We start from the raw sequence: 26,934 nt of genomic DNA on the forward strand, positions 1-26,934 counted from the left end.
TGCACAGATTCTACTTTTGATAACAATTAAGTTTGAATTAAGCAATAACTGACATCCAGAGTGGTGCTTTCTCAAATGGACAGAACTGATAAAATATGGAAGACGACCATTTGGTCCATCTCGCCAGTTTCTCTCCCTCCCTCTCCAATCAAGTACAATATGCCTGGTCAATGTTGTCACACAATCCAATCTCCTGAGGGATACAACCAACCACAGATATGGTTGAACAAAACCATCTCCAAAGTCCTCCTCAATTTGATAAGAAATTTGGCACACTCATGTCCATTATTGCTATTCAATCAATCACAATTAAAAAGGTTTGCAAGTTTCAGCACCATTTTTCCGTCATTCCACAAAAAAATTAATTAAATACTGGCTTTTACAGACAGCTCCCCATTGCTTGTTGCCAAATCAAGGAAGACATTACTCCACCATAATGTCATCAACAAGTTATCCACAGCACATGTAAGTGTATGTGAGTTCAGGAACATAAATCCTCACTTCTTGTACTGTGAGGGAGGCACTAAGTAAACGCGAGTGCTTTTATGGAGAGAGGGAGATAGCAAGATTGGGCAAGTCACCCCAATACATTATTCACCTTCTGGTAGAGATAATGAGGCCAGGCCTCTGTCCCCATTACCAATGTGTCAAAAGGCTTAAAAAAAGGGGGGTGGGAAAAAAAGGGAGATTTTTGTCATTAACTGGAAGAGTTTAGAACTAATCAATAGACTGGCATCATGATGAATATATTTAAGGTAAAGGCTTGGTCATGAAAATGACCTTGATCAGAGGAATTCAGGTGGAGTTGCTGCCTGTAGTGAGGAAATGGCTTATGCTGCTGGGAACCACACTACACTTGAGCAACTGGCTAGTATTTAATTTCCTTAAGGTCAGCATTGCCAAACTTGCAAATGCTTAGAAGTGAAAGCTTCTACTTTTCAACAAAAAGCCTTGTGTTAAAACTTTTTCTAACCACTGAAATGCCAATGCAATTTGAAGGTCAGTAAAGTACTATTGGCAGTTTGCATTTTCACTGTATATGGTTTAGAGGTGGGCATAGAGACATATCAGATAAAATATGGAACAAGACCATTTGGTCCATCTCGCCAGTTTCTCTCCCTCCCTCTCCAATCAAGTACAATTTGCCTCGTCAATGTTGTAACACAATCCAATCTCCAGAGGGATGCAACCAACCACAGATATGGTTGAACAAAACCATCTCCATGATGGCATGATTAAATGCTAATTTATAGGTCCACCTGGGACAACAGTGCAACTTGAGAAGGGAAAAAATTTCATTATACAACAATTCCTCCACCCCACAACATATACCCACCTTTTTGGCTGATAGTGCGAGCCTCTTCGCTGGAGGTGGCGACATGGTACTGGATTGCTCTTCTGCAAGCAGCTGGGGCTTTATTTTGGACACTCCCTGATCCTCAGCACTGCTCTCAGTCCTCTCATTAGCTGAGCTGTGTGTTTGGGACTCTGAATCAGACTCTTCGGGTTCAGAATGTTGGCTATTCAATCCGTTCTTTGTAATATTGTTCCCATTCAAACCTTGTTTGGGGCTGCTGATCCCTTTCTGCTGGTTCTGGACGTCTTCCTTTCCTTTCTGCTCAGGTCCACCAGTTGCCACCAACGACTTGAATGAGGTAGATGCAGGTAGTTCCTTGCTTTCCGGTGCAGTCACCTTTGTACTTTCTGTTACGGTTGTTCTGCTGCTACTTGAACCATTAGCTGACTGGCCCTGAGAAGATTTTGGTTGCAGCTGAGGTAAAGATTTCTTAAGCTTCTTCAATGATTCATCTATGAAAGTTGGTGCATTCATTGGTTTCACTTGAAGCCTGGGTGACTGGTGAATGGTGTTTCTTGGGACTGGCATGCCAACATTCCCAGAAGCTTGCACTTTTGCTTGCAAAGAGTCAGATTTCTACACAACAGAGAAAGTATCAATACATTATTTACATTTGCATTAACTGAACACAGGATTGACCTAAATACAACAATTTTTTTTCTTTCAAAATACTAAATATTTTCTTTGGGTGCTAATTTTTTTTTAAAAATGAGAATCTTTCCCTGACTGGAGGCATTGCCTAGCGTAATTCTGAAGCTATGCAGAATTTGCCAGGTTCAGTTCCTGATCTGTGCTGATGTCAGTCAGGATCGCAACTGCAGTGTTTCTAATGGTTTTACTGCCCCTAGACTAGGCAAGGGAGGAAGAAGCCAGGGTTCCCACGACCTCTTGCTGCAGGGGATACTGGATAGTAAAGTGCGCTGTGGAGGTATTGAGTGGTGGAAGTGTTATTTTGGTGTTTGGCTGCTGTTCACGGTCGAGAAGCTCGTTGGGCAATGCAGGAGGGTATGGCTGACATTTATGAGACCATGAGTCAGCAAGTCAGTGCCTTCAGGACACAAGGGGAGAGAACAGCCTATGCAATAACTTAACTTCTTGAAATTAATTTTAAAATGAAAAGTTAATTACAACAATTGCCAATTTCAGCTCCAGACTTTGTACGTTTTCTCTATGGGCTCTAGAAGTTTTTAAAATAGTTTTACCCAAATGCCTGTGATGAATCTGAGATCCGTTTCCTTGCAAATCAACCTTCTTTTTTAACATTTGTTTATGGGATTTTAGTAGCTGGCCAACTATAGCCAGTTTAATTTGATTACTGCTTGTTGTAAGTAACCTGTCTTTGTGCACATGAAATATGTATCACCGTTTCATGTGTTGATGCCACCTCAAAGTCATTTCTGTCTAGGTGGACAACTTAATAAGGTAACCTTTCCTCATAAGATAACCCCTTCATCCCAGGAATCTGTCGAGTGAACCTTCTCTGAACTGCCTCCAAAGCAATTATGTCCTTTCTTAAATAAGGAGACCAAAACTGCACACAGTATTCTAGATGTGGTCTCACTAATGCCCTGTACAACTGTAGCAAATATCTCTACTTTTATATTCCATTCCCCTTGCAATAAATGACAACATTCCATTTGCCTTCCTAATCACTTGCTCTATCTGCATACTAACTTTTTGTGATTCGTGTACTAGGACACCCAGATCCTTCTGTACCTCAGAGTTCTGCAATCTCTCTCCATTTAAATAATATACTGCTTTTCTATTCCTCCTGCCAAAGTGGACAAGTTCACATTTTCCCACATTATATTCCATCTGCAAAATTTTTGCCCACTCACTTAACCTATCTATATCCCTTTGCAGACTCCTTATGTCCTCTTCACAACTTACTTTCCTACCTTTGAGTCATCAGCAAATTTAGCAACCGTACATTTGGTCCCTTTATCCAAGTCATTGATATAGATTGTAAATAGTTGAGGCCCAAGCACTGATCCCTGTGGCACTCCACTCATTACATCTTGCCAACCTGAAAATGACCCATTTATGCCTACTCTCGGTTTCCTGTTAGCTAAGCAATCCCTTATCCATGCTAATATATTACCCCCTACACCATGAGTTCTTATTTTGTGTAGTAGCCTTTGATGTGGCACCTTGTCAAAAGCCTTCTGGAAATCCAAGTACACCACATCCACAGGATCCCCTTTATCCACGTTGCTTATTACTTCCTCAAAGAACTCTAATAAATTAGTCAAACACGATTTCCCTTTCACAAAGTCGTGTTGACTCTGCCTGATTGCATTGAGATTTTCTAAGCGCCCTGCTATAACCTCCTTAATGACAGATTCTAGCATTTTCCCTAACTGGTCTATGGTTTCCTGCTTTCTGTCTCCCTCCTTTCTTGAATAGAGGAGTTACATTCACTATTTTCCAATCTGATAGGACCCTTCCAGAATCTAGGGAATTTTGAAAAATTAATACCAATGCATCCAATATCTCTGCAGCCACTTCTTTTAAGACTCTAGGATGAAGTCCGTCAGGACCTGGGGACTTGTCAGCTTTTAGTTCTAATATTTTTTTTCAGAACCCTTTCCCTGGTGATTGTAATTGTTTTAAGTTCCTCCCTCCCCTTCACCTCTTGATTCACAATTATTTCTGGCATGTTATTTGTATCCTCTGCAGTGAAGACGGACGCAAAATATCTGTTCAATTCATCCGCCATTTCCTTATTCTTCATTATTAATTCCCCAGACTCTCTCTCTGGAGGACCAACGCTCACTTTACTTACTCTTTTCCTTTTTAAACACCTGTAGAAACTCTTACTATCTGTTTTAATATTTCTAGCTAGCTTTCTCTCGTACTCTAATTTCTCTCTCATTATTCTTTTAATCATTCTTTGCTGTTTTTTATATTCTGTCCAATCTTCTGACCTGTCACTAATCTTCACGGAATTGTACGATTTTTCTTTCAATTTAATACTATCTTTAACTTCCTTAGTTAGCCACGGATGGTACGTTCTTCCCCTAGAGTCTCTTTCTTTTTCACTGAAATGTATCTTTGCTGAGTGTTATGAAATATCTCATTAAATATCTGCCCTGCATCTCTACTGACCTATCCCTTAACCTAATTTCTCAGTTCACTTTAGCCAGCTCTGTCTTCATGCCCTCATAATTGCCCTTATTTAAGTTTAAAACACTAGTCTTAGACTTACTTTTCTCTCCCTCAAACTGAATGCGAAATTCAATCATATTGTGATCACTGCTACCTAGAGGCTCCTTTACAATGAGGTCATTAATTAATCCTGTCTCATTACACATTACCAGATCTAGGATAGCCTGCCCTCTGGTTGGCTCTAGAAGGTGCTGCTCTAAAAAACTGTCCCGAAAGCACTCTGTGAACTCATCTTCCAGGCTACCTTTGCCTATCAGATTCTTCCAATCTATATGTAGATTAAAATCACCCATGATTATCACTATTCCTTTCTTACAAGCCCCCATTATTTCTTCCTGTATACCCTGTCCTACAGTGTGGTTACTGTTAGGGGGCCTATAAACTACTCCCACAAGTGACTCCTTGCCTTTACTATTTCTTATCTCTACCCAAACTGATTCTACATCTTGGTCTTTAGAACTAAGGTCATTTCTCTATTATACTCATGTCATCCTTAATTAACAGAGCTACCCCTTCACCTTTTCCTCACTTCCTGTCCTTACAGATTTTGTAAATTAAGTGAATCACTGATTTATCTATCTGCTGCTGGACTTTTGTTCTTGCTAATTCTATTGCATAATAAATCTGATTGTATATCTCGGGCTGCAACTACCAATGTCAGAATTTTTTTTGCCCATTAGTTGGAGGAATCAAGAGATTACAGTAGTAACCTATTATTTCCAGTGTGTACCTCATTAGTAAAAGGCTTCACTATTCACTCTGGAGCCCACTATCCCTGATTAATTTGCATATAAAAGGTCACATTTCTGTTCATGCGGACTGTGGGCTTGCATGTGGAAGAATATTTTCATGTTGGGACTTGGACAAAGCCTCTGGAGTGCATTTCAATTGTAATACCCTATTTAAGAATTGCTTAGATTTTCCTTCTACAGACTGTATCTTATGAATTATAAAAAATTCACAATACAGCTGGTCATTTGGCCCTTTGTGCCTGTGGTGGCTCTCCCAACAATGCCTTCTACTCCAATCCTGTCTCATACAGAAGAACAGGCAATTGGGACTAGCTTAGTGGTATAAACTGGGCGACATGGACATGTTGGGCCGAAGGGCTTGTTTCCATGTTGTAAACTTCTATGATTCTAACAATGCAATATAGTAGACTTCAACATTTCTTACAATAGTACACGCTGTTAGTGATATTGTTAACAAGCTGACCTTTGCCATCTGAGGTGAGCCCAAATATCCATTCAGCAACGGTTTCTTCGGTAAGGTCGTGCCATTGCTGGTTTTGACAAGTGGCTGTACTGAGTTCTGCTTAGATGCGTCATCTGTACTACTCTTCGAGTTTGGCATTCTTCAAGTGAAACAAAGAACCAGTTAAAAATTATTACACAAATTTTACAACTTACAAAATATCTGAGCTTGCAAATGAACAGAAACACTTCACTATTTAGCTCAAGTGAAACTGGCATTTGTTGAAAAGCACAATTTATGCAACATATCGTGTACACAATGAGTCCACTGATTGGAAGTTTGAAATAATTGCTGACACTGCAGTGTAATGGTTCATATTCCTTCAACTTTCATCAACTATGTAGGCAAATTTGTAATTTCTTGATTATCTCTCTTCCACTTTTCCTTTTAAAATGCCTTCTTTGGCTCACAGTGTGGCTGCACAATTATTCAAACTCCTCTGGAATTAAACTTAAAAAACATAAAGATATAAAATACTGAGCCCTCCATCCACCTATCATGAGCTATTATTCCAAAAGTATCCATCATTCCCACTTATTTTTGAGAATAGAAACTAGCTGTTTCTCCCTGGTCTGACCACTTACTCCAGCCAGGTGGTCTGCACTCAGGACCCACCACTCTCACCAACTGCTAGGAAATGCAAAACAGTGGCCTCGGAATCCCCCTCTGTCCAGTTCCCTCTCCGTTCGTCCTCCAACTAGGATTGGGAACTCAACAAAGCATAAAGTGGGACGGTAAAAGAAAAGGCCTGGGGAGGGGGAAGGGACGAGCGAAGAGAGAGGGGAGAGGGGAGAAAGGGAACGTTTCACTATTTTGTGTGTGACTTTCTCTCCCTCCCCAAAAATTAAGTGGAGTACATAATACTCTCCTTTTCCCCACTTAAATGTTTTCTGTCTGATAGTTGGACATTTTTCATGATCCTCTTCCACGTTGTCTGTTCTCTTACAGTCACTTGAATCTCTATTCACACTCTCTCGTAGCTTTCTCCCATAATCGTCAAAGCCTTACAACACAAATGTTCATTCATTCCCAGTCTTTTCCCAGCTTGATCCCAAATACTTCACCACTTGTTAACTTCAACCATGACTTGGAAATTACACACATACAAAAAGGTGGAATTTACAGGAAAGTCTCAAGAAACCATTACGTGAGAGGAAGACCCTATAAACAACAAAATGCAAACCAGCTATGGTTCAGACGTGCGTTTATTAACACCCACCTCAAGTAGAAGAGTACATAAGCCTGTTGGTTCAGCACCACCTTGATGTTACTGCAATGGACCATTGAATCATTCATCTGATACCATTGCCCATTGCTGGCCTGAAAGAAAGTAACAGGTAACATTTAAATCCTGGATAAATTCTTATCTGAAGTTCTCATCATTTTAGTAAAGTTTGCTGATGAGATTTTTCTACCCATATCAGGTTACTTTTAATCTTAGGATGTAGTCTCCATTTTAGATCATGAAGGATATTTCTCCTTTTTTACAACATGATCAATGGATACCTTTCATTTCACAGAACATCACTAAGTGACAAAACCAGAGAATGCTGGAAGTACACAGCAGGGCCATCTACATCTGTAAAGAGATAAGACTAGGTCTGAAGAAGGATTACACCATTAACCTGTCTTTTTTCTTTAGAGTTGTTGATGAATCTGCTGTGCATTTTACATTTTGTCTGATTTGCAATTTTTTTAATCACTATGTGCCACCGAGGAGAACTGTACTCGAAGTATTAGCATTTAATTTTACAATTGAGGTCAATAATGTGAGATTAAATCCAGGTCTAGATTAATTATAAAAATTAGTCCATTATTATTTAAAACTAAATGTTCTGACCATCTTTTTCTAAGAAAATAACTGGTTAGTCAGGGTTGTCTTGGATGTGAATCAGTTCTATCATTTCTAAATTAGTAGCACACAATAAAATAGGTTTAGGTTAGTACTCTAACAGTTACAGTTGGTATGTTAAATATGCTATATTAACAACCTGATTGTGTAGCAATTTGTTCTAAAAGTTTTCTGTAGGTAGATACTACTTTCAATTTAAATAAGGAATTGGCAACATTTCAGAACAACTTGGATTTATATCGTGCCTTTTATGTAGTAAAATGACCCTAGGCGCTTCACAGGTGCGTAATCAGACAAAACTTGACACCGAGCCAAAGGAGATATTAGGACAGGTGAGGAAGGTTTCAAGGAGGTCCTTAAAAGGAGGTAGAGAGGCGAAAAGGTTTGGGGAGGGAATTCCAGAGCTTAAGGCCTAGATAGCTGAAGGCATGGCCGCCAATGGTGGGGCGAAGGGAGTGGGGGTTGCACAAGAGGCTAGAATTGGAAGAGCGCAGATATCTCGGATGGTTGTAGGGTTGAAGGAGGTTACAGAGCTAGGGAGGGGCAAGGCCATGGAAGGATTTGAATATGAGGATGAGAATTTTAAAACTGAGGCTTGGTGGACTGGGAGCCAATGTAGGTCAGCGAGCACAGGGATGATAGGTGAACGGAACTTGGTGTGAGTTAGGATATGGCAGCAGAGTGTTGGATGAGCTCAAGTTTATGGAGGGGGGGGGGGGGGAAGATGGGAGGTCAGCCAGGACAGCATTGGAAGAGTCAAGTCTGGAGGTGATGGAAATAATGGACGAGGGTTTCAGCAGCAGATGGGCTGAAACAGGGGCGGAGATGGATGATATCATGGCGATGGAAGGAAGTAGGCAGTCTTTGTGATGGGAGAGGAAATGGGGCAGTTAGCTCAGCACTGGGTCAAATAGGGTGCCGAGGTTTCGAACAGTCTGGTTCAGCCTGAGACAGTGGTCAGGGAGGGAGATGGAATCGATGGCTAGGGAATGGAGTTTGTGGCAGGGGCCGAAGATAACGGCTTCAGTCTTCCCAATGTTTAATTGGAGGAAATTTCAGCTTATCCAAGACTAGATGTTGGATAAGCAGTCTGACAACACACAGGCAGAAAGGGGAATAGTTTGGGCTCAGTTCATTGTTATTCGGTTAAATGTATGACCTCTCACCTTGACATAACAGTAGTAGTGTCCCGCATGACAACTGTATCCAGAATGCACCAAAACTGCATACAACCCATAATTGACTGGCTCACCATTACTTTGGGACATATATGGACGAATATTCAAATGTTCAGGGTAACCAACATCCTGTTAAAACAGAGACAGCAATAATATAAAATCTATAGCTTTCATAGTAAATTTTATTCCCAAATTTAAAATGTACAGAAAATGGGTCAAAACATTCTTCAGCAAATATTTTGAAACAGCTTCTCACTTAATCCATCCAGTTCCCTCGAGGTTCACATATTGCATGTAAAGAGGACTCACCAGTAAGAACATTTTTTTGTAATTGAAAAAAATCCATAATCAGTAGAAGGCTTTAAATAGTGGCAAGATTTACAACAAGATCTACATCACTTGTCTCCAGTACAGAACTGCCAACTTTCACCGTGAATCTGAAATTTTGCAAAGCAGCAACTATTCAGAAATCTTAAAAAAATTAACGTGGCTTTCCATGAAGGAACTGTCATACTGCCTCACACTGACTGCACTTAATCTTACACCTATGGGTTATTTTTTCTACAAGACAGACATTTTGTTACAGCATAAAGAAATTTCACAGCTGCTAAAAACAAAATAAACTGAAAATTATTTCACCTTTGTGATTTTGCCACCACTGAAGTTTGCAAACCGTTTCAGGGAAAGGGTCAGCACATTTGATGCTCTATGAATGGAAAAGCGTTTGGTAGCTGGGACCTTCTTCTTGCACCTAAATAAAGGAATTAGTTGTTACAGTCAAAAATATACTTTTGAATCAGTTAAAATAAAAGCATCAGAGATATTACTGTGGTCATCTCCACCAAGGATGGCAAACCTGGGTCCATAGTCAGACTCCCATACCTTTTAAATTGGTGCTCCAAAAGCTTTAATTTTTTTAATATTTTTTCTTGTCGTTTGTTACCGACCTCTGATCTTATTTTGCTATATTCACGTAACTGGAATTACTTGCAAATGTTATGAGTTGTTCCTAAATGTCTATTTCCATTGAACTGTATTGTTTATAAGAAATTTAATGGATTCTGCAGTAATCATATAATGGGGAAAAAAAAGGGTGTGACCTTAGTCTCAGCCTTGGGAAGCCCAGCAAAATGTAGTATCCTTGATCCGCACTACTGGACAACATAGGTTTTGTTCAGTTTCTTATAAATCCATTGCAATAACTATGATAGAATCATGAAATAATGTGCTCCCTCCCAAAAAAAAAGCAGAATGCAAATAAGTTAAAGCAAAATAAATTGTTGCTAGTTTTAAACCAGCACTGTCTCAAAATCAAACAAAATCAATACATTGCAACGGAATGGGGACACTTGGGATTTCTAGCTGCAACCCTCCCCACACTGCTGATTTCTTGACATCCACTGTAGCAGAAGAGACTGGATTGGAGGGGGGGGGGGGGGGGGGGGGGTGGAAAAAAAAGACAGGGAGAATTATCTCCAGGGACACTATGCACCTTCAAGTGGTCAGTCTCAAAGCATCACAGGTGAAGCTATGGGAGCAAGTAAGCCACCAGCCTGTGTCAGGGATGGCACGTAGCAAGGGGGAACCCAAGGATGAAAAATTAACATGTATGTCGAGAGTAATATTATCTTGCATATGTGGTAACACTCCCCTCCGCAAGACAATATCAGTAAGGCAATATACCTCGCGAAGTACACGCGTTGGATTGTACTTCTGTACTTCGAGATATTTACTGATTATGGGACAAAGTGCTATGCAAAAGTGCTGATGCCGGCTGAACGCAAAAATTATTGATCTAAAGTGAATTAAATTTGACTACAAGACAAGACAAACAGTAGTACCAGAGGAAAAGGGTCAATGGTTCACCTTTCCTAGTGCACAGGTATATGTAATATCTTCTTTCTCCTCACTTTTATTTTCTCCCCTCCTGAAGATGTTGACCTCTCACTGAGACACAGCTCCATAGGCGATGGTTACCCTCAAGTGACCATTACTGACGTTGGAGTCTCAACAGTATTTGTCACTGAACTATTCTAGCATCCAGTGCATTGGGTCCAAACCTGACCCTGTCCTCGTCCAAATTCCACATGTGAATTTCTATAAAGGGTCATTAGGTAGTGATCAGGAGGGAGAATGCTGCTAATCCAGGGACATTGTGATCAATTACCTATCGTCAGACCAGCTGAGGGTAAAGACTGAACCTGGGACCTTCACGGTCTGCACAGGTCACGCACTGACTGAATAAAACTTGCTAAGCCATCGGGAAATCTACAGAATGTGTTTAAGTCATTTGAACAACACTTACTTTGCACACATGTAAGCATTCTCTCCACTGAGAAAATCGGGTTTCACAAAGAGCTCAAGGGCTCGGACAATATTGGGTGCTTGCTGTAAGACAATTAAGTATGGATCAGAACAAATATTAACACTAAAAATTCAATTATTTATTGAAAAAAATCAGTTTTATTTATCTCATTCAATTTATGTTCCTAGCAGCAATTGCTTTTACAGAAGGCACTGTCACAATTTCGAAACCATGAAAATTGTAGCGATTTTTAAAAAATTAACACCACAAACCATGGTCCAATGAAAATCTATATATAACACACTCTGGGGTATCTATTACTCTGTATATAACACACTCTAGGGTATCTATTACCCTGTATATAACACACTCTAGGGTATCTATTACATTGTTATAACACTTCCGTGTATCTATTATTCTGTATGCAATACACTCTGGCTATGTATGCCAATTTGTGCAATTCAATGTCGGGAAGCATGTTTGTGTAAAACAAAGAGGTTAGATGAAGTTCACAAACTCTATAAAGACCACCCAGTGGTCAAAGTCTTGTAATTTTTCTTCTACATTATTCCTCCCAGCTGCTGAATAACTTTACATTTAGAAATATGGGGAAAGAGATGCATCTGATGATTGCAACAATAAAGTATATTTGCACAATGTTGGTTACGTTGTCCAGTTTGGGCTATATCCATTACAGCTTATTTCAGAGCTACAAAGAGACATAAAACGCAGCATGTTAAAACTAAAGGCAGCTAGTGCGGACTGAATAGAGGCAAGACTTTAACAAGCAAGGCAAAGCTTCTGGTAAATCTCATCTGAGGACCAATGGAACAAATCATACTGAACTTCAATGACATCAGATCATCATATTTGATTCCACATCACTGGGACCAATGCCTGCATCTAAACCCAGGACACTTTACAAAGTAACTGGCTTCTATTTAAGAAAGGTACACTTACCCTGATTTCAAGAGCAATATCCAAATAAGGATCATATGTATCCGATACACTCTTGCACACGGAACATTTAACTTTGGGTGCAGGAAGGGAAGAAATCAAAACACAAAAATATGACAATTATTAAATGATATTAATTCAGATTGGGGTAAAAAAACACTTTTGTTTTACAGCATTCCTATAGGTTTAGAATACTTGTTCCTATTTCTCTGCCAAGTCAGTAAAACCTCAAGATAAGGAATCATCCATGGTGGCTGTCTTTTTAAACAGCTGCTCTACTTTACCTTCTCAAACCAACTTTCCAAAAAGGTTTACTGTAAATATAATTATCAACAGAACAGAATTATCCTTCGCCTCCTACCCAGTACCGTTTTTCGCAAAACTGCATTACGGACGGCCACTGATGACTTGGGTCAAAAGAAGGTGCTGAATTTCGTAATCCTTTAAGCCTATCACTTCAAATTACACTTAAATGCAAGTTGTGCTCTTTAATGATACCAACACCACTCAAACAAGTCCCAAACACTACAAAGAAAGACTAAACAGGAACCGGCAATCCTCCTCCTCTAAAAGGTATTTCATGGCAAAAAAAAAGTTTTTTTTCTGGGCTTTCCAATTGAAAGAGGTGTCTCTTCAGGTAGCTAATCTGTTTCCTCTGTAGGGTAACAACCTGAACATTTTCTCATTTTGATATTTGAACATAATTTTGGTTTTAACATTTTCTAAGTTAAACTGTGTTCTCTTTTACTTGTATCGCCCCCACTACCACATCATTCCTCATCTAAGAGTACATGCACATGATCTGTTCTTGTGCCTCTGCCAATTTCCAATTAGCTACTAGGAAGCAACTTGCCCCAATTGCTTCTGTTCACCTTGAAGTGATGGCTCAGCTGAGACTCTGAATTCTGTCAATGGGAAATTATGAACATTAGCTGGTAACTTATCATTTTATGATGTAGCACCAATGCATTCTGCTACCAGGAATCTCTTCAAATGTGTTTACTGATGTTGGAAAGTGCACTTCAGATCTGATTTGCCATTTTTACTTTTTAAGGATCAATTTCCACACGAGTCTGCAAGATGCATATCACGCGCCTCGCTCTGCCAGAAAATATAAGACAATGACTGGTTCTCGGTCCCATCTTGCAGAGATGAAACACCTTCTATGCTATGAACAAGTATTTAATTTTTTTTTAATAATCACTAAGCTCACTAATTCTTCTATGGTAAATGATAAGATATTACTGCTAAAAGCCCCAGTTTTGATTTTTGTAATTGTTAGGATAAACCTGGAAACATCCATTGTAGGTTTTATAAATATAAAAAGTTCTTAAATTCTAGTCATGTGAAGTATAAATCTCCTCCACAATGCAGTGTAGTGGTTAGGAACAGGTTTTGTCTGCTATTACAGACTCATGCTTGCTGTGCAGCATTATTAGCTCTCTGAACAAAGTGTAAAGAAGTGGGACAATGGATGTTTCCAGGTTTATCATAACAATTACAAAAATCAAAACTGGGGCTTTTAGCAGTAATATCTTATCATTTACCATAGAAGAATTAGTGAGCTTAGTGATTATTAAAAAAAATTAAATACTTGCTCATAGCATAGAAGGTGTTTCATCTCTGCAAGATGGGACTGAGAACCAGTCATTGTCTTATATTTCCTGGCAGAGCGAGGCGCGTGATATGCATCTTGCAGACTCGTGTAGAAATTGATCCTTAAAAAGCATCACCATAAAGTTTTTCATAAATTCACATAACTTTGTTGAACTAGGGGAGGTATGTTAGAAATACTATTAGGAGAAACAGGCGATGTCAACTGGAAAAAATTTCCATACGAAATTATAAGAGTGACTCTTCTTTCCACCCGCCCCCAAAACAAAACTACAAACCAGAACATACACCCGCACTACAGACTAAACACCAGGACACTCCAATTTTTGAATTTGGTACGGTTGCACAAACAGTGCAGCTACTGCTGCCCAGATACCATAAATGAATACTAGGATTTGATGACATTCCATTGCAAAGATTGAATATGGCCTTCAGCAGCTGAAGAAAATATTTGAAAAAAACATATTATTCTTCTCTCCTCCTCCTCCCCCACCATGGATTCTTTTCCTAATTACAGAATCACAAGTTGTTCAATTTCAGATATTTTACATGAATAAAACCAGATTCCTCTTATTATGGAATGTCGAAGATAATTCGCCTGACAAAAATAATCATCTATTGTTAAACATTTTCTAGAAATTCATCTAACTTATAACCAAGTAAGGACGGGGAGCCTTCAAACGAGTAAACCAGCAATTCAATGCTTGCAGATTTCTCGAAGCATTTTTTTAAGGAACGAGAAAGTCTGAAAGTAGGAAGCTGTCTTACAAACATTCGATAAAGAGGCAGTAAAGCCATCAAATTCCATACATTCTTTCACTCGTGGGTAATACCACAAGTCATAAATCACGAAATAACTTTTATAACTTTGCTTCACTATGGAGGTACATTCTCAATCTTACTGATTAAAACTGCATAGAAAAACTGTTTAAAATGTTAAAATCTCTTCATTGTACTTACCCCTTGACCTAAGATATCCTCCAAAAATCTGGTGGACTAATGAAGTAGCTTGAGTTTGTCGATCCAGTCTTCGGCGGGGGTGGGGGCAAGAGAGGAGAAAGAGAAAAAAAATGACACTATTACACTCAATTGGTGGATTACATTGAAGTGACATTGTGCACCTACATGTACATGTGGGAGATACTGCTCTATTGAACTGGGGAACACGTGATTATGGCTTTAAGTTTTTCATTGATTTCTGTCTGAGCTTCATTGTAAACCAGGACAGTCAGAAGTACCTTACATCTCACCCACAACTATCCATTTGGTGCACAGAGGTTTATTATGCACTGCACCAATTAAATGCCTCTTAATTATGTTACACTGGTGCAATAGTGGGTTTCAGACTTGAGACATATTATTGGTGCTATATTGTGAGCTCTGATGTGCAACATGACCTGCCTGGCATAGTGTTTGATGAAGAACCAAACTGCTCTCAACTTAACCTCTGGGTACTAAAAAGAAAACTTGTCTGTCAAATTGCATTCCTCCACTCTGTCCTGCAAGTTTTAATCTGCATTCAAAGTCAGCAAATTTCACACAGATTTTATCAGCAACAGTACTTATTTATAAGTCTGAGCTTCCATACAAAACACTGGTGCACAGCAATGAGCACCAAAAGTGAAAACATTATTTTCATAATTTACTTGTTAAACAGCTGTACTGCATGCAAAAAAAGTCTATTCCCCACTACTGTCACTCTCTTTTAATGAGCACAAACTTAACTTATCTCTTCCCTAACAAACACAGTTACTGCATCACTCACATAATGGCAATATAGGTTAAAAAATTAACATACTTGGTGCATCCATTCAGACAGGCCTTCTGCATAGCATCAATGGTGTATCTCAGAAACTCATGTGCATCCTCTTGATTCCCAAAGCGAAAATGCCTTGCTATTTCTGTAATAAATTTTGACAATTATACCAACATGTGCCAACATCTTGTATCACAAGAATAATATCCTAAACATCAAGGGCCATCAACTACTCTCAGATACAAATGGATAATTTGAGAAGTCTAGTCTGATGTCATTCTGGTTACTTTCATGTGAATGCTTTAATAATAAAAACGCAGGGTCTGAACAGTGCATCGTGCACGGAAGACTTAGCAACGTAATGGTCTTTTGTGCAAAACTCTAGGCGTGATGATAAAGACAGCAGGCTATAACAAAGGGGGTTACACAGAACCAATGTTTCATAGAGCTACATGGCAGTTAAACAGAATTTAAGCAATGTCAGTAAACTTTGAGAAATTCACTTCATAATCATAGTTGTGTCTACATGTGCTTCTCTAGGTAAATTACTGTTGGCAAAGCAAAATTACAGCATTACATCTCTGTCCAGCCAGTTCATTGCGTGGTAAATGCCAGCATTAATTCAAACAGTGACAAGTTAATATGATCATTAGAAACGAGGTTTCACGCATTGGCAAAACACAATAAGATTCCCGTTGGTTTACAACATTCTAAAAGTACAAGTTGTAACAGATTGGAATGAACGTCATCTTAACAGGTCTTATTTAGTAAAATGAACTGCTCAGACTCAACTATAGACCATGGTTCTCAGAGAATGGATGACGGTAACTAAAATCAACTTACTTTTTAGTTCACGAATAAATGACAACGGTTTGATAGCATTGCCACTGTTGGCAAAGGCCTGTATCAGATGGTTCTGCATGATGCAGATCATACAAAATCCGGCCTGGGGACCTGCAAAAATGAACCGAACACAAATCATCAATACTTGAAATGTACCAGAGAAGAGCTCCGCGTTAACAGCTGCCTGGGTATTAAGTCTGTTTAAAATGAATACTAATCAATGGATCAAACAGTAGGCCCAATGGTCAATACTTGGATAGCAAATAAATTGGACCAGCCATCATGCAATTCTCGCCTAATATTTCCATTATTCTAATTATTGTTCTGCTGTATTTCTGCAGGGTTGCTTTGCTTGAGCAATTAGCTTCTTGGCCAAGTTTTTTTTGCATGCTAGGGTTTCCACCCAATAAATTACCCAATATCTGGGACTAGGTGGTAGGAATCAATACTAACTTGAATTTATAAAGTGCCTTTATCGTACATGATGTCTTCCTGAAAAATAGCAAGAGGAATTGATGCCGAGCCAAGGAATGGGGTTAGGAGAGGTCACTAAAGGGCAGGTTGAAAGAGGTTTTTAAGTTCAAGCAGGACTTCTTCACTGCACAAGACCTCCAACCAACACTATACACCAGATACATCGACGACATTTTCTTTCTATGGACCCACGGCAAGGAATCACTAAAGAGACTACACGATAACATCAACAAGTTCCATCCCACCATCAAGCTCACCATGGACTACTCCTCAGAATCAGTTTCTTTCTTGGACACACGAATCTCCATCAAAGACGGGCACCTCAGCACCTCACTCTACCGCAAGCCCACGGACAACCTCACGATGCTCCACTTTTCCAGCTTCCACCCTAACCACGTCAAAGAGGCCATCCCCTATGGACAGGCCCTGCGAATACACAGGGTCTGCTCAGACGAGGAGGAACGCGATGGACACCTACAGACGCTGAAAGACGCCCTCGTAAGAACGGGATATGACGCTCGACTCATCGATCGACAGTTCCGACGGGCCACAGCAAAAAATCGCATAGACCTCCTCAGGAGACTAACACGGGACGCAACCAACAGAGTACCCTTTGTCGTCCAGTACTTCCCTGGAGCGGAGAAACTACGCCATGTTCTCCGCAGCCTTCAACGTGTCATCAATGAGGACAAACACCTCGCTATGGCCATCCCCACACCTCCACTACTCGCCTTTAAACAGCCACCCAACCTCAAACAGACCATCGTTCGCAGCAAATTACCTGGCTTTCGGGAGAGCAGCGTCCGCGACGCCACACGGCCCTGCCACGGTAGCCTCTGCGGGGCGTGCCGGATCATCGACGCGGATGCCGCCGTCGCACGGGAGGGCACCACCCACCAGGTGCATGGTTCATACTCCTGTGACTCGGCCAACGTTGTCTGCCTCGTGCGTTGCGGGAGGGGATGCCCCGGAGCGTGGTGCATTGGCGGGACCATGCAGACACTGCGGCGGCGGATGGACGGGCGCCGCGCAGCAGTCGCCGGGCAGGGGGGTTCCCTCCCAGTCGGGGAACGCTTCAGCAGTCGTGGACATTCATCCACCGACCTTCGGGTGGGCGTGCTCCAAGGCGGCCTTCGAGACACACGACAACGCAAAATCGTCGAGCGGGGGTTGATGGCCAGGTTCCGCGCCCATGAGGACGGCCTCGGCCGGGATCTTGGGTTCATGTCACGCTACACGTTGCCCCACCAGCGAACAAATGTTATCTGTTTTTAATATAACGGGTCAGTTGCTGTCTTTTCTATGTTTCTACCTCTCTATCTCTTTTTTTTTTTGTTTGTTGTTTTTTTTTTGGTGATTTGTATATTCTGTGAGACCTGGCAGGTAACACCTGTCTGTCTGCACACTGATTGCCTTGGCAACGGGCAGTTGAAAAAACTGTCTGTAATCACCAAGCATTGTTCTGTGAATTATAAATGCGATTTCATCTCGAGGATTTCATTTTCACATCGTTCACCTGACGAAGGAGGAAGCCTCCGAAAGCTTGTGAATTTAAAATAAAATTGCTGGACTATAACTTGGTGTTGTAAAATTGTTTACAATTGTCAACCCCAGTCCATCACCGGCATCTCCACATCTTTAAAAAGGAAGACAGAGAAGTGGTGAGAGGTGGAGGGGTTTAGGGAGTTCCAGAGATCAGGGCCGAGGTGACTGTAACCTCTGTCACCTATAGTGGAGAGAAAGTCGGGGGCGGGGGCGGGTGGTGGGAAGGGTAGATGGACAGGAGATCAGAACTGAAGAGTGTGGGAGAGGATGTATGGCTGGAGGAGGTTGTAGAAATAGGGAGATGCAAGGTTATGGAGTGATTCGAGGATGAGGACGGGGATTTTAAATTGGATGTGCTGGGAAATAGGGGAGCCAACATAGGTCAGTGGGGGTGGGGCCGATGGGACAGCATGACTTTGTACGGGACAGGATGCAGGCAACTGCATTTTCGACAAGTTGGAGTCACAGAGGATGGACAATGAACAACCAATAAGGAGAGCATTGGAGTAATTGAGCCTGGAGGTGACAAAAGCATGGCTGAGGATATCAGCAGCTATTGAGCTAGATGTACAGAAGAGCAACATTGGAGGTGGAAGTAAAAAGATTTGGTAATGGTGAAAATGCAGGGTGTGGAGCTCAACTCAGGATTGAACACAACGTCAGGATTGCACAGAGTTTTGTTCAGCCAAAGCTAACAGCTGAGGATAGGAATAACATCAGAAACAAGGCATCAGAGTTTATAGTTTATGCCAAAAACAACGGCATCAGTCTTCCCAATGTTCGGCTAAAAGAAGTTGTGACTTATCCAAGACTTAATGTCAGGCAAGCGGTCCAACAGCATGGAAGTGAAACTGGGGTTGACAAAGTGGTGGTAAGACAGAGCTAGGTACCATCAGGGAATATATCGACTCTGACCCCTTGCCCGTGGATGATGTTGCCAAGAGGCAGTGAATAGAGAACAAAGAGGAGGGGGGGGACAAGGATGAGATGCTCATCCTTTACTCTTGGGACCAGGGTTCAAATTCAGCACAACTGATGGGATAAAAGTTTTCTATGCTTGCTCTGAGGGTCCTACATGAAATGAGTTTTGACAATTTTACGTGAGCATGGGCCCATAACTGTTGGGCCATAGGATGATTGGGCCATGTGGGAAATATAAAGATGTCACAGAGGCACAGTTGGGTTGCTGTTTTGAACTTGAGACAGAGGGATATTCTTGGGAGAGTTGAGGGACAGCTTACTTTACCAGTGTTGAACCTGACCTGGGAGTGACAGCAATTCCAAGCATACCTGTCAGATTCACCAAAGGTGGCCAACCAGGAGGCCCCAGTAAAAAATGGGTTCTTCCCTACTGCGGTACCCCAATAGCCACTGCCCGCCACCCCGAAAAAGACCCATTTATTCCTACTCTGTTTCCTGTCGGTTAACCAATTTTCGATCCATGCCAGTATATTACCACCAATCCCACGCGCTTTAAATCTGGACACTAACCTCTGATCAAACTATTATCAAAGGCCTTCTGAAAATCCAAATAAACCACATCCACTGGTTCTCCCTTATCTATTCTACCAGTTACATCCTCAAAAAACTCCAGTAGGCTTGTCAAACACGATTTCCCTTTCATGAATCCATGTTGACTTTGTCTAATCCTGTTGATATTTTCTAAGTGTCCTGTTATCACATCCTTCATAATAGACTCTAGCATTTTCCCTACTACTGATGTTAGGCTAACTGGTCTGTAGTTCCCTGTTTTCTCTCTCCCTCCTTTTTTAAATAGTGGGGTTACATTTGCCACCCTCCAATCTGCAGGAACTGTTTCATAATCTATAGAATTTTGGAAGATGACAACTCATTTTTTTTTATTATTCGTTCATGGGATGTGGGCATCACTGGCGAGGCCAGCATTTATTGTCCATCCCTAATTGCCCTCGAGAAGGTGGTGGTGATCCGCCTTCTTGAACAGCTGTAGTCCGTGTGGTGAAGGTTCTCCCACAGTGCTGTTAGGAAGGGAGTTCCAGGATTTTGACCCAGCGACGATGAAGGAACGGCGATATATTTCCAAGTTGGGATGGTGTGTGACTTGGAGGGGATGTGCAGGTGCGTTGTTCCCACGTGCCTGCTGCCCTTGTCCTTCTAGGTGGTAGAGGTCATGGGTTTGGGAGGTGCTGTCGAAGAAGCCTCGGTGAGTTGCTTCAGTGCATCCTGTGGATGGTACACACTGCAGCCACAGTGCGCCGGTGGTGAAGGGAGTGAGTGTTTAGGATGATGGATGGGGTGCCAATCAAGCGGGCTGCTTTGTCCTGGATGGTGTCGAGCTTCTTGAGTGTTGTTGGCGCTGTACTCATCCAGGCAAGTGGAGAGCATTCCATCACACTCCTGACTTGTACCTTGTAGATGGTGGAAAGGCTTTGGGGAGTCAGGAGGTGAGTCACTCGCCACAGAATACCCAGCCTCTGACCTGTTCTTGTAGCCACAGTATTTATGTGGCTGGTCCAGTTAAGTTTCTGGTCAATGGTGACCCCCAGGATGTTGATGGTGGGGGATTCGGCGATGGTAATGCCATTGAATGTCAAGGGGAGGTGGTTAGATTCTCTCTAATGCATCCACTATTTCCATGGCTACCTCTTTTAGTACTCTGAGATGCAGATTATCAAGCCCTTCTTCAAAAAAGAAATACACGGAGGAATTCAGGCTGTTGTTTCTAGTTCTGGTGTTGATAAATAAAAACAATCAATCATTCATGTTACCAATATTACCTCGGTCAGATTTATGAAAAAAATTACCAATAAATTCTTTAAATTGGAAAAACATGCTTGCCTCCCACCAGAGAAGTATTAAAATAAGATGCTTGAAAAGGTCAAGCTTATTTACATTTATTGCATCTCAGTTTCTCAGGGAAACTGTACAGTCTCCATCCAAATCAACCCCTTGGGATGTGTATGTTTTATGGGTTTATCCAGACAGGATTATCAATTTGTGAAGACAAATTGTACCTTGTACAACTACAGGGAAAAACTGGATGGAATTGGGGACAGTGAATTGCTTTATTCATAATGTATATAGTTTTACAAGAGTTTCACTTGAGAATGTACTTAAGGCTACAATTATATTAGATACATAAACTGCTTTGCATTGATACGAAAGCAGTAATATAACTGCAGGTCAATTGTGTTTTCCCCCCGCATTTGTCAGACAATTAACACTTTATTGCTTTCTGATGGTACATTGTTTAAAGTGGCATAAGCTAAACATGTCTTTTTCATACTTCTCAGCCAGATCTGAACATTCAGTTCCGTGTCCACTCTGATTTTCAAATGCTTACAACCAAGAGCACAAGATCACCACAGATCAGGAAGGTTATTCAGTCCATCTTAATTCATCCATCCAGAAAAGATCCTAAAGTCCACCCATTGCAGCATCAAATTGTTCCTTAAATGTTTCCAGGGTTTCACCTCCATTGCTCTATCTGGAGATCTATTACACACGTTGATTATTGTGAAATAATTTCCCAGTATCACTCCTAAAATTACATTTTACTTGTTTGAACCTGTGCCCCCTTGATCTACTCCTGCAATTAAATGTCAGGGAATAATCTGGGTTTACTATTTCTGTCCCATTAATCTGACTTCTACAGGATCATCTCTCAGATGCCTCCTTACTAGGCTGAAAAGCCCAAGTTTCTCCAATCGTTCCTCATAACTCAGCCCCCTGACAAGAGGGATCAGCCCAGTGGCACTTCTCTGCACTGCCTCCCTTGTCTCTTGGCAATCAGAACTGGGTGTAGTATTCAAGGTGTGCTCAGAGCACTATAAAGTTTGATCATTACCTCCCCTAACTTATGTTCTACTGTTTTAGCTATGTGGTTCAACATACTACTGGCTTTGTTGACTGCTGCTCTGCATTGGTTGGCTTCTTTTAGCATCAGGTCTAATACACAAGGAACATAGGAACAAATAGAAGATGGCTGATCTGTACCTCAACTCCATTCACCTGCTTATGATTCACGACTCTTGATACCCTTACCTAATAAAAATCTGTCGATCAAGTCTTGAAAATTTCAACTGACCCAGCATCCACAGTCTCTTAGGGGAGAAAATTCCATTATTTCCACAACCCGTTCTGTGAAAAAGTGCTTCCTGATTTAACTCCTGAATGGCCTAGCTCTAATTTTAAGATTGCGCCCCCTTGTTCTGGATACCCCCAACAGAGGAAACAGCTTCTCTATATCTGCTCTGTCGAATTCTTTATTATAAACGCCTCAATTAGATCACCCCTCAACCTTCTAAATGCATGAGAATACAAGCCACATTTATGCAACCTATCCTCGTAATTTAACCCTTTAAGCCCGGATATCATTCCTGTGAATCTGCACTGTGCCCCCTCCAAGGCCAATATATCTTGCTCGATGTGTGGTGCCCAAAACTGAACATAATATTCGAGATGGGGTCTGACCAAGGCTCTGTACAACTGAAGCATAACTTTCACCCCTTTTTATTCCAGCCAACATTCCATTAACCTTATTGATTACTTCTTGTTCCTGTGTATTAGCTTTTAGTGATTGGTGAACCTCGACACCTAAACCCCTTTGCTCTTCCACAGTTCCTAGTCTCTCACCATGAATAAAATATTCCGATTTGTCTTTCTTGGATACAAAGTGGATGATCTCACACTTCACCACATTGAACTCCATCTGCCATAGTTTGGCCCACTCACTTAATCTGTCCATGTCCCCTTGTAACTTCCTGCTCCCATCTTCACAACTTACTGTGCTTCCTAATTTAGTGTCATCTGCAAACTTTGATATACAGCTCTCTATTCCTTCATCCAAGTCATTGACTATATATGATGAAAAGCTGAGGCCCCAGTACAGATCCCTGGGGAATACCACTTGTCATATTCAAGCAGAGTACATTCTCTTTATCCCTACTCTCTAGCTCGTACCTCCCAACCAATTACCAACCCAAGTCACAGGGTTACCTCCAATTCAGCGTGCTCTCATTTTTGTTAATAATCTCTTGTGCGGAACCTTACCAAATGCCTTCTGGTAGCTCATATAAACAACATCCATAGACACTCCCCTATTCGCCATGGTAATGACCTCAACAAAAAATTCAAATAGATTTGTCATACATGACCAACCCTTCAAAAATCCATGTTGACTCTCTGATCAGTTCATACTTGCTCAGGTTCTCAGTCTGTCCCTGATGATATATTCCAGTAATTTCCCCACAGCAGACGTTGAACTGACGGGTCTGTACTTCCCTAGTTTCTCCTTCCCTCCTTTCTTAAATAATGGAGCGATGTTTGCAATTTTTCAATCCAAGGGCCAAATTCCCAAATCTAGAGTGCTTTGGAAAATCATGACTAATGCATTTGCAATTTCCCCACTGTTTCTATTAATACAAGTCTGCCATTTCCTCATTATCCATTATTGCTGGGAACTTCTACTGATTACAGTACTTCCAATGCAATCAATGTGCAGATTTTTTTTTTAAATGTTATAGCCTCCAGTTGCATTCTAATATCATGACTCATTTTTCAATTAAGACACTGGGAATGGCCAGGTCAGATGGTTTACAATCACAGAAGATTGTAAATCTAACACTATGTTAAGATATATATTTTTTTAAAAGCTACTGTTGTTGCCAAACCTATGCACTGCCTCAGGACAAGTTCTGCTTGCTGCATCAACATGCTTGTGCTACACTTCTCTGACTAACAGAACCCAGAACGGAACTGTGCCAGCTTTCAGTGATGAGCACTGCAAAAAGTGCAGTGATTTACCGTCTGCCAACTTCAGTCAGCTCACGCCAAGGTTATGTGAATTTCAAGTCACAAAAGCACAGCTGCAGGAAGGTTAACAAGAAGAATTTGCTTCTTGTTTCTAGGTCACAAATCTATAGGAAGACAAAATGTTTACATTGTAGTCTTTTTAAAAAAAAAATATTTCAAACAGGTCTAACTGCAATGTGCGAAAATAAAAACAGGATGAGAGAAAAAAAATCAATTTCTTTAAATTTAGTTATGTCTCATCTGGACTGCACCCAGCACAGCAAACCCCACAGAATCCACCTTCCCCACGTTTGCTCTGTAGCTTGCAGAGAAGTCACAATGTGCATTTGATATTTTAGGGCACATCATTTATGCATGGTTCCGAACAAGTACAGACCTTTGCTACACATTGACGTCATAACGACCTTGTCATTGCATTGAAAAGAAACGGGCTTGCCTGGGAATGAAACGGACATCAATTTATATTTTAAAAAGTCCAGCTTGTTATGATTTGGCGCTCATCAAGGTGAAAGAGGTCAGCGTTGGGAAAAGAGCACATTATGCAATCGTAGGTCTGGATTAAGGCATCATATCTCAACAATGTGACTTGATCTCACCCCGAGATCATTCTCAAATCTAACAGTGTATAATTTTTATCCAATCCCCACAGCAGCCAGCTAGTGGATTCTGCATGAAATTGTGCTTTTGTTGGCAGTTTTGTAGTGGGATTGGCAACCACAAGGAACTAGGTTGACTCTGCCAAAATTATAGGGCCCCAACAGAAAGGAAAAACATCCGTCCCATCACACTGGACTGGATGTGAACACTGATATAACTAGGTTGGGCCGTGTGGCGTCCCATTGAGCTTGTGTCATCTTCAATCCTACGAATGCCGCGCTGTTGTTGAAGGATGCAGTTGAGTAATGGGTAACCTTACTGAGATAAATCAATCCAAAACCAATTTGCCAGTATAAATGAAGTATTAACCTGCATAAAAAATGTCGTAAAAGATGTTGAATTCTATTCCCAACTGCAAAGAATAATGTGACCAAGGAACTACACCGTAAGACGAACAAACCCAATAAACTTATTCCAGCCTCCACCTTCACTTCTCCTAGTAACTAATTGGCAACCCTGCACATTTTACAAGAGACAGTGATTTCATTCTCAAATTCAAAGCTCCCACTTCGACCAAAAAAAAGAAATTGCAAAACGTGACAACTGTGAGATCTCAACAGAAATTAAGTTGACAATGTGAGGGGTTTGGTCAGTAGTAAATAGAAACAATTCAGGTTGGTAAAACGAAAAATGTTCTGTCGTCAATACTATTAAGGAGAACCAGACACTCACTGAAAGTTAACTTGGAATTTCTCCCTTCTCCAAGTGTAATTTTACAATTGTTCTCTCCTGTGCTTAAGTTGAGACTTACAAGGAGGTGAACATCTGCTTCGATTAGGACAAACAATCTGTGAACCCACAATTGATTTGAAAGAATTCAAAGCTTACGCCATATCTTCATCAAATGCCATGAAGCAGCACACTTTATATTTAATTTGTGGCTGTCGTTTCCATCTCCTTTAGGTCTCCCAAGGCCAACAAACCACCTGTGGCTGACAGGGCACGTGGCTGACCTGCTCCAAAGCTTTCCAAGCTGGTTAGATAGTATAAAACAACACCTGTCACCCAGCAGCTTTGTGTCTCCTTAAGGTATCCATCTCAGCAACCCCCCCACCCCCACCCCCACCAGCTCTCTAAATACAGTGTCATGTTATTTGCACCAGGAACAGATATACCAATACTTATTATGTCAGTACCACATAAAGACTTGGCAAAATACATTTTCTGGCTGTATGTAGATTTGACCTTTACGACTTTCACTCCAGGTGTATGATCAAAGTGAACACTGAACGCCCAATACAAAGCCTGTGTTCAACAAATACAATAGGAACACTGTTTTGGAGCCAGTGGGACAAAATACCTTAAATGTAGCATTTGTTACTTTTAACAATATATTAAAAAGTCAATGACTACCAGAATTATACAATATATTAGATTTTACAAATTCCAGATACTGTGGCAAAGGACTTACATGTCTTACTGTGCTCTTTTGAGAGGAGATAATTCGCCAGCGGTGGTGTATAGGTTAAGCACTGTATAGTGGAGTTCAAGAAACATGTATTTCCCAGGTTGTGGAGTCCAGCTCCGACTCTGTACACACGCACCCATTTCATGGACAATTTTTCCATAGGAAATAGTACTTTCTGAGGGGCTGGGATGCCATCATTTGGAATGCCACTAGTTTCATAAACTGAAAAGGACAAAAAAAAAGAGAGCCTGATGTAGTTTGGATATAAGGAAAGAATGAAAATTCAACTGTTTAAATGTCAAATGTCTACTTTTCAGCTACATCAGCATTAGTTCCACATCTACAGAAAAATATCGATCTGGAGGACGACATACCAGCCGACAGTGAGAAGGCAGCTTCATAAGGTGAGCTATAACCAATTTACAGCTGTGGGAACAATTCTAAATATTTAAAACATGCAAGTGACAGCTTTATTGTAACAAGAATCAATGTCTAAAGCACTTCTTGTACAAGGACTGGCCAGCTAACATACTAATAAATCTTTTAATATGGACATTTTCTGTTCTTAGAAATTATGTTTTAAATTTAAAACTAAAACTCAGTATCCAGATTTTTTCTGTTCACAATCAAATCAGCTTCTCAATGAGGCTTCAAAACCTCAGGTAAACATCACAAAGTGAGGAAAGTTCAGGCATGGTGCTTATAAAAATTTACGATACCCGATCTTTCAGTTGTAAGATAAAGAAAGTGAAGTTACCCTTCACTGAATTCAT

The 26,934-nt window shown here is 40.8% G+C and overlaps 1 protein-coding gene across 2 annotated transcripts in view; it reads right to left on the minus strand.

The window, feature by feature from the left end:
- Window positions 1–26,934, minus strand: part of usp36 (ubiquitin specific peptidase 36) — a 67,032-nt gene that overhangs the window by 19,447 nt on the left and 20,651 nt on the right. For both annotated transcript variants that reach the window (XM_068004024.1, XM_068004025.1), the window contains exons 3-13: window positions 26,165–26,383; window positions 16,285–16,395; window positions 15,484–15,586; window positions 14,646–14,713; window positions 12,075–12,145; window positions 11,115–11,197; window positions 9,449–9,560; window positions 8,798–8,938; window positions 6,999–7,099; window positions 5,741–5,879; window positions 1,337–1,933 (exon numbers count right to left, since the gene is read on the minus strand). In XM_068004024.1, the coding sequence (XP_067860125.1) occupies window positions 1,337–1,933; window positions 5,741–5,879; window positions 6,999–7,099; window positions 8,798–8,938; window positions 9,449–9,560; window positions 11,115–11,197; window positions 12,075–12,145; window positions 14,646–14,713; window positions 15,484–15,586; window positions 16,285–16,395; window positions 26,165–26,383 (1,745 nt within the window). The remainder of the gene's footprint in view (window positions 1–1,336; window positions 1,934–5,740; window positions 5,880–6,998; window positions 7,100–8,797; window positions 8,939–9,448; window positions 9,561–11,114; window positions 11,198–12,074; window positions 12,146–14,645; window positions 14,714–15,483; window positions 15,587–16,284; window positions 16,396–26,164; window positions 26,384–26,934) is intronic.

Source organism: Heptranchias perlo, chromosome 23 (genome assembly GCF_035084215.1).
Source record: "Heptranchias perlo isolate sHepPer1 chromosome 23, sHepPer1.hap1, whole genome shotgun sequence".
Classification (NCBI taxonomy): domain Eukaryota; kingdom Metazoa; phylum Chordata; class Chondrichthyes; order Hexanchiformes; family Hexanchidae; genus Heptranchias; species Heptranchias perlo.